General features: G+C 44.6%; 1 protein-coding gene across 2 annotated transcripts in view; it reads right to left on the bottom strand.

Moving 5' to 3' along the window:
* Positions 1-314: 314 nt before the first annotated feature.
* The window catches only part of PIK3R4 (phosphoinositide-3-kinase regulatory subunit 4), an 81,390-nt gene continuing 73,107 nt past the window's right edge, over positions 315-8,597 (bottom strand). For both annotated transcript variants that reach the window (XM_081234669.1, XM_081234670.1), the window contains 6 exons: positions 7,334-7,545; positions 5,573-5,704; positions 2,611-2,711; positions 1,900-1,988; positions 1,490-1,598; positions 315-634 (listed from right to left, as the gene is read on the bottom strand). In XM_081234669.1, coding sequence (XP_081090795.1) covers positions 464-634; positions 1,490-1,598; positions 1,900-1,988; positions 2,611-2,711; positions 5,573-5,704; positions 7,334-7,545 — 814 coding nt within the window. In that variant the 3' untranslated portion in view covers positions 315-463. The remainder of the gene's footprint in view (positions 635-1,489; positions 1,599-1,899; positions 1,989-2,610; positions 2,712-5,572; positions 5,705-7,333; positions 7,546-8,597) is intronic.

The raw sequence follows: 8,597 nt of genomic DNA, 5'->3' as shown, positions 1-8,597 counted from the left end.
TATTCTTCTGCTAATGTTTACTGTTAAAAACACCAACAAAAACAAACAAAAACCCCTTAAGGTACTTGAATACAGTTTATTTGCTGGTTTGAATAGCATTTTTAATAGCAAAAAATGTGTTTACATTATAATAGCTTACAACCAACTTTCAGTCATCTTTTTTAATACAAAGTAAACTGAGATCACCTAAGTCTTAGCATTTTAAATTCCTCACCTCTGTGATATATACAATAAGAAAGTCCCAGATACTATTGTCTGGCTAATTCCAGCTGAGATATACACAAGTATGCCAGCAACTTCCTTAACCACCTTGCATGGGATTTGTTTAATCATGAAACAGACATGATTCTGAAAATTAAGCAAATGAATCTGTGTTCACTCTGTTCTCTAAAAATACTTTTTCTCTTGAGTTAAGTTATAGTATATTTATATATTTTTACAAATTATACAAATCACCCAGTTTTCATTTCCAAACCTTAACAATCCCATCTCTAGAAGCAGTCACGATGAAGCCCTGTGTCGTCTGGAACGTGGCGACATCCGTGATGATGTCGTGGTGACCTACAGGCAGAGATTCTGGGCCCTTCCGAGGGGCATCATCACTCGGTCCCACTTTCTGCTTATTCTGAATTTCCTGTTTCGTGGTTAAAAGTCAAGGAGAAAGCCAGAAGTTAAAGGCTGTAGCACATTCTACCGCCTGTCTGTCCTCCTGCTTCTGAGGAATACTGTTCTTGTTTAGGCTAGCCCTCCCGTGAAGGAGTCACACTTTCACAAAGACACTGAGCAGAGAGAGTTCAAAGTGATGTTCTAGGTTTCTGGTCACTGGACTCCACAAGTTGCCACTTACAAATACGGAAAACTTACAAATAGGCCAATAATCTGTGCATATTACCCCTGTCAACATCAAAGAACAAAGGGAAAGAACAGAGAGGCAGAGACAACCGGGATGTGGATGTAAACACCCGTCAGACACTCCAGCCCTTCTGAAGCTCACTGTTACTTGTGACAAAGGAAGCCCCTCATTTACTGAGCACATACCCGGCCCAGCACTGGCAAGTACATCATCTCCTCTGCAGCCTCTGCCTGACTCAAGAACACAAGCTCTTGAGCCCCACCAGCCAGGTGTGAGTCCCAGCGCTGCTGTACTAGCTGGGTGACCTTAGACGTGTTCAATTTCGCTGTGCTTAACTTTCTCATTTGCAGAAGGAAAATAATAAAGGCACTTCCTTATAAAGTTTTTTTAAGGACTTGGCAAGTGTTTGAAGTGCTTATTTTGAGCAGTGTACTTACACATGCACTTTCTATGTTCATTCTACTTTAATAAAGGTTAATTTTAAAAATACAGAAAAGTCAAGAGAAAATAAAACATAATTTTAAATTCAAAGAAATAGTGCCACTCTTGGCCAAGCCATTTATTTGAATCAACATGATATTTATGAAAGCCGTTTTTGTTCCTACAAATGTTGAAAGAAAGAAAGACTGCTTATACCTGGACGACTTCGGTGCCTTCAATGATTTTCCTGTAGTAGGACACAGATGAAGAACTAGTGCTTCCTGTAATGACATAGGACCTCTCTGGGTAAGCCAGGTCCCAAAACCTGGGGTAAAGGAAACAATTGGTGATAATCTCGAAGGAGGGGAGGGACTAATGATTACTGGCTGACACTCATCAATGCTAGCTTGTTCTCTTCTGCATTAGGAAAAGACAATCTTCTAGAAGAGCCTAAAATTAGTTACAAATGAAGTATTAACAGCTGTCCCTGAAGAAGCAGATGACGTTAAACATCACACTGCTGCTGGTATCTATAATAAGCAACACCTAGTGGTAACCGCAGTATCCATCCACATTTTGCTACCTTTCTCCTTTCAAGCACTGGATATCAAGTGTCTTTACTGTACCTTATTTTCATGTCTGAGCCAGCTGTTAGCAGGATGGGGTTCCCATCTGCAGGACTACAGTAGAGACCGTGGACACTGTGAGGAGAAGGCTTAAAGGAAATAAAGAAATAAAGAGTCAAATAACAGACACCAGTGTAGCCCATACAGGATGTAGCCGTTTCTAGAGACAAGTCAGCTGTCTGTGGTTAACTGAAGAGACCAGAGACAGATCATGTATGTCTTAGATCTTCTTTCTTTGGGAATTTAAAATGCGTTTGCTCTATATCATCCTGAATAAAGAAGCAAAGCCTGTTCAGCTTCCCAAAATTCTCTATTTGGGATGAGAAGGACCCCAACTAAAGGAGAAAAAAATCTTTCCTACCTTCTGCCCCAACAAAGCACCCTTAAAAAAGTGTGTATGAGCGGTCATGTTCCATTTTTTTAATGATCTAAGCTTTAATCTGTGCTTTTCCTAATGAACCCATATTTTACTGGGGTTCCAAAGAGACATCACAAACCTTATGGAGCTGGCAAACAAAACACCCACAGAAGCAGACACCAGTAAGCGGGAACTGGAAAGCCCACGGTAGCAATGACCACCTAATACTTAGTAAAAACCCAAATTTAAAACATAACCCAAAAGCCCAACAAATATCATGTTTGGCAAAATGCCTGAAAGTGCTTGGGCTGTGGGAGATTATGTTGGCCTTTATAATAAAAACTGGAGCAAACCTGTAACTCAGACAGTGGTGGTGCACCACTGGCCCAGAGCGTGAACCTTCTGTCGCCCGTCTCCATGTCCCACATGGATACTTCATTGTTGCCCTGGACAGCTGAGGGAAACAGGCCAGAACGTTACTCAGACAAGGTCTCCGCTCTTAGGGATTCATGTCTTGGTAGAGGTAGTCAGCCTACAGCCATTTCCATTTTTTCCCATCCTGCAAGAAACACTCACGAATACTTTTAAATAATACTGTGACCCTGCCACCACACTGGAGTGCAAAAAAGAAATGTTTTTTATAGCCTACTAGTCAATATTTACTGGTGTCCAGCCAAGTGGAGAGAAGTGTAGGGTTCAAAGGCAAAGCATAAACAGACTCTGCCCTCAAGACACCTACAGTCTAGGACTTCCCTGGTGGCGTAATGGTTAAGAATCCGCCTGCCAATGCGGGAGACACAGGTTCGAGCCCCGGTCCGGGAAGATCCCATATGCCACAAAGCAACTAAGCTTACGTGCCACAACTACTGAGCCTGTGCTCTAGAGCCCACAAACCACAACTACTGAGCCCACGTGCCACAACTACTGAAGCCCGTGTGCCTAGAGCCCATGCTCTGCAACAAGAGAAGCCACTGCAATGAGAAGCCCATGCACCACAACGAAGAGTAGCCCCCGCTCGCCACAACTAGAGAGAGCCCGCGCGCAGCAACGAAGACCCAACACAGCCAAAAATAAATAAATAAAATAAATAAATTTATTTTAAAAAGAAAAAGAAACCTACAGTCTAGAAGGAAAGAAAAAAATATAAAGTATAAGACAATGAGCACAAAAAGAGAGAATGCAGAGTTCCACCTGCACTCAGGAAGGCAAAGGTCACATCCAGTGGGTGAGAATCAAGGCCACCTCGTGGAGGTGTCATCACTGGGACGGAAAGAGCAAGTGAGGCTGGAGACACAGGTGGCACATGGATCACTTCAGGCAGAAAGGATGGAAGGAGTAAAGCACACACGCCCATGTCTGGGTACTGTGGTCTGACTGGAGCACATCTGACAGGAAGAGTGGAAGGAAGATTCTAGGGAATGGAAGCTGCAGGCCTGAGAGAGGCTTTCTCGAAAGTAATTTTGAGCAAGAGAGTGATAATACCCCAGGCTTCACTCCTTCATTAATATTTATTGAACCAACAATGTTTACTATGAACCAGTCACTGTCCTAGGCACTGAGGAAAAGAAGGCAAATAATGCGAAAAAAAACACTTTTTCACAGAACTTAAATCCTAGTGGTGACAACAACCCCCCAAAAATGCAGAGGCCCCAAAGCAGGAATGTGCTTAGTTCAAGGAAAAGGCCAGGAAGCCCCTGTGGCTGGAGCCCTATTTTATTGCACTGTGCTTTACTGTGTCTCATACCCACACCTTTGTAAATAGTTCCTCTGACAATAAGTCCTCCTCAAATTATCCTACCTTGGGTATGCCATGTGCTTCCTGTTGGAACCCTGACTGATCAAGAGCGTCAGTGAGATAGCAGGGACAGATCCCATAAAGTCTCTGTGCCATGGTGAGGAGTTTGGCTGTTACTTGAGAGCCACTGGAAGGTACTGAGCAGAAGAAAGAACAGTCTTTGGTAAGAATAAAAGCAGGGAGTTACAAGGATGTTGCACTAATAGGGACAAGAGATTATGGCTGTTTGGACTAGGGGGACAGTGATGGAAATAGTAAAAGGTGCTCAATTCTGGACATATTTTAAGATAGAACATGTACAACTGGCTGATGGACTGGAAGTGGGATGAGAGAGAAAGAAGAACAAAGGATGACGCCAGGCTTCCTCCTGAGCTTTGAGCCTGAATGCTGCCACTCCCTGGGACAACACTGCAGGGAGAGCAGGCTGGTCCTCGAGGAGGTGGTACGGGGCGGGCAGCTGGTGGAGAGGAGCCAAGCGTTCAGCGTGGACAGGACAGGTCAGGTTTCAGTCGGCTATCAGACATCTTAGGGAAGACTTTACACAGGCACATAAAAAAATCTGAATAAATTTGGTACTATTTTGCGGGGGACTGGATGTGCTCACACAGGGAGCCAGTGCAGAAGGAGAAGAGGTTCAGACCAAGACTGAGCCCTGAGGCTGGCTACAGCTTAGAAGTAGGAAGAGGAGGAAGAACCAGCAAATCAATCAACAGAAGAACCAAGAGAGTGATGTCCTCAAAGTCAGGTGAGGAAAGTGTTTCAGACAGAGGAAGTGATCAACCAACCAAGTGACAAATCCGTAAGACGCAGACTGAGTCATGGCCATTGAACCTGGCAGCACGATGACCTTGACAGCAGCAGCGCATGAGGTGCGCTGTGTGGATGAGAAGGGACCAGGAAGAGCCCAGAGGCACGGGGACCAGCGAGGGAACATAAGAGTAACGAGAGCTACCACTTATCAAGCACTCCTTGCATGCCAGGCTATGTGCGTTACATGTGTTTTCTGAAATTCTTACAACCTCTGCTAGCTAAGTATTTTTAACCACGTTTTACCGTTGAGGAAAATGAGTTTCAAAGACTTGCCCAAGTGTCTTGCCAGAGAATCCATACAAGAAAATTTGAATGCCAACAAGAGAAAGGGAGGGAAGCTTGCAAGAAACTCAACAGAAATGGCAGCTGAGAAGGATGACTCAAGGCTTCTAACTTAAGATTTCCAGGAAGACGGGGACAACTTTAGCAAAAATAGGGGACACAGGAGAAAGAAAATAAATGGAAAGGAAATGGTGGTAGACAGGAATGGAAGGTGGTAGTGTGATTGATGAGATCATTCTGAAACATGATAACTAAGAAATGACAATGAGATATCAGTGGTGGGAACTTCTTCCATAATCAGAACTGAACCAAAGCAAGCATTTGGCTCATATGTAAAATAAAACTCTAAGAACATGAGTCTAAGCAGCAGGGGGTTCTGCACTTTCCAAGAAAGGCCCCCAACCCCGAGAGCCAGCCCTCCCTCTTACCTGCGATCACCCAGGACTGGTACAGCGGATGCATGGAGAGGCGCCGGATGCGGGCCCTGGAAGGGTGGCAGTGACTGGAAATGGGCAGCTGGAACCGCATGTCCCAACACGCCATGGTGCCACTGCTTGTCCCTGAGGGGAGGAGAAGTCCAGAAGGTGACCACCCATGGTAAAGCACAGCAGGCTACAGTCATCAAGTGGTAATTTGCGAGCTTTGTACGGATGCGCGTTCAACCTGGCTTAGCCACTTGGAGACAAGGCTTTGTTTTCACTAAGCTGCCCTCCCCAACCCCAGTGTCAAACAGTGCCTTACGCCTACGATACAAAGCACTGGCACGATGCTACTACAAAACGGCCTAACAGATGTGAAGTGAAAACGAGTGATTCATTAATTACTGACACTTACTAACTGCCAAAAGTGCCCACAAAAAACCCAGGCCTAGAGAAGACATAAAGTGAATCTGATAACTCAAAATGTTCAGGCTGCCTTAAATAACCAGAGGTGGTTTACTGGCATTCAGTGATCACTTTACCAATCCCAAAGTGGTAGCAGCTTTGCAGCTATCATCAGTTTCAATCACTTCCATGTGCCCTTTTCTCCAAAACATTCTGGAGACAGGCACGGGTGTCCAATCACAGTAGAAACTGGGGTGAATGCATGCATATCTGCCCATGGCACCTTAAACCCCATAGAGATAAGGCCCCCCATCCCAAAGAATAATGCCCCCCCAACACCAAGATTGGTCTCCAGTTCCAGTGGAGAGATGGGGGTGGGAAAAGACAAAAGCGGCAGCGGGTCCCTCTGTCACCCTGCCCCTCTCCAGGACAATGGCTCAAATAGCCACAGCAGTACTGGCTGCCCCCCCTGAGAGCCACCAGTGCCATTTGCTAATTTGCTATATGTGTAATAGCTACTCTTCTAGGCCTGGCATTACATATTCCTAAACCAGTACAGTTTAGTCACACAAAAGGCAAAAAAATAACGCATTTCATATAAACTATATAAAAATAAAGATACTTAATGTCACAAATGCAAGTTAGGGAATCTAGAAACCAATATTCAAGTGCAGCACATTATAATTCTTCTGAAAAAGAGTGCCAAGTGGGAATGAATAAACTCTAGTACCTTCTAAAGGGGCAGGTTCAAAGCCCTAGGAGAGAAAAAGGTGAAACTAAAACAGAAGAAAGCAGCAAGCAAGAGCACAGGGTACATCTTCAGCATTTGGGGAAAGGCGGGTGGGGAGGAATCACAAGACAAGAAACCACTGTTTAGCTCTTCTCCTGTGCTGGATGCTTTTACCTCACTGACTCCTCAAAGCAGCCCTTGAAAGGATGAGCCCCATTTGAAGATGAGGATACTAAGACCCAAAAGAGTTAATAAGCAGCTTGCCAGTGGTTAATGGAATTTAAAACCGAGTGTGCCCAAATTCAAATGCTTTCATCCATAAACTAAGCCTGCTGCTTCCCTGGCAGAATAAGAAAATGCCAGCAAATCTGATCACTATAATGATTATAAAGAGGCTCATTTAAGAATGAAGAAAAAGAGGAAACTGTTTTATGTGTTGGAATATTGATTTCATTCTTTCAAATCTGTTTTTTAATGAAAAAAATAAAGTGCAAGTGATTATAACATAATAATTATGGGGAGAAAAAAGGACACGGGGGAAAATTACCAATGAAGAAAAAGGAAAGAGCTTTCCTAAGAAGGCCACTCCAGACAGTAGCATCCAGACCCAGTCAAGGACTTGAAAGGCAGCTCACCTATGCAGAGCCAGCACTGGTGGATGTCCACAGCAAAGGAAGTGATGAGGCCTGACTTAAGATCGTGCCTCAGCGTCCAGGCATTGCTGGAAGACCTGAGGTCCCAGCCCACCAGAGCGCCGTTCACAGTGGCATAGGCCAGCACAGACTGCGCCCCAGAGTTGAAGTGATGCATGTCCACCACACAGCCGTCCTCCTTCTGGTCTAGGACTCTAAGGAGACACACATCAAAAGGCAAAGACTTTTCCAGTCAGTAAAAACACAGTACCCTTCTCCACTGAAGATGAATCTATATTCTAACCATGGTCAAGAAATAAAAACTCTGTGACCCATTAGACAATGATAGCTGACCATTTTTTAAAAATTATTTTAGAACTACAGAAGAGTTGCAAAAATAGTACACAGACTTCCGTATATCCTTCGCTCACCTTCCCCTCATGCTAACACTTTACATAAACATAGACCATTTATCAAAACTAAGAAATTGACCTTGGTACAGTACCTATAAGGTACGAAACATGGTTGGATTTCACCAGTTTTCCCACTGGTGACCTAACCGCTCCAGACCAAGACACCTCCCGGCATCTAGCTGCCGCATTTCCTGCGTCTCCTCCACCTACGACAGCGCCTCAGTATGTCCTTTCACGACCTTGACATTTCTGAATGTCATGTCATGTGTTCTCACAAACAAGAGTTGGTACCTTACTGGGAGGGAGCCCACATGTGTGACGCGCCCGTCTCAGTGCACAGACGGGAGCACCTGACATCAGCACGTGATGCCGGTGATGTCCACCTGGATCATGCGGCTAAGGTGGCGCCTGGCAGGACCCTCCACTGTAAACTTATTATTTTTTATTTTTCCATTTATAACTACTCTATACTTAGGGGAAATGCTTTTCAGACTATGCAAAAACCTGTTTCTGTGTAAACTTTTGTCCACTAATTTTAGGACCTGTGGACAAATCATGCCTGTGGTGTTCTATTTCCCTTGGTCCTTCTACGCTTATTAGAATTCTTCTGTACGGAAAAGCTGCCACTTCTCTGTCAACTCGTCTCTGTCAGTGTGGACTTGTGGACGTTTATTTTATCCTCTGAGTTATGACCGAACACAGTCGTTGCCTCTTGTTGCTCAGCTTGCTCCAAGTCTGGCCATAGGACATTCTGTCAGGCTGGCTCAAACGCCCTTGCAATGTGCTCTTACTGACCACTTCCTAACCTTCTGGCATCACAGGATGCTCCAGATGCATCTTGTGTTTTCCCTGCC

This window comes from Mesoplodon bidens (assembly GCF_964165515.1).
Source record: "Mesoplodon bidens genome assembly, chromosome: 5".
NCBI classification, from domain to species: Eukaryota; Metazoa; Chordata; class Mammalia; order Artiodactyla; family Ziphiidae; genus Mesoplodon; species Mesoplodon bidens.
The sequence above is the reverse complement of the archived record's forward strand: the minus strand, read 5'-3'. Positions and strand labels throughout refer to the sequence as shown.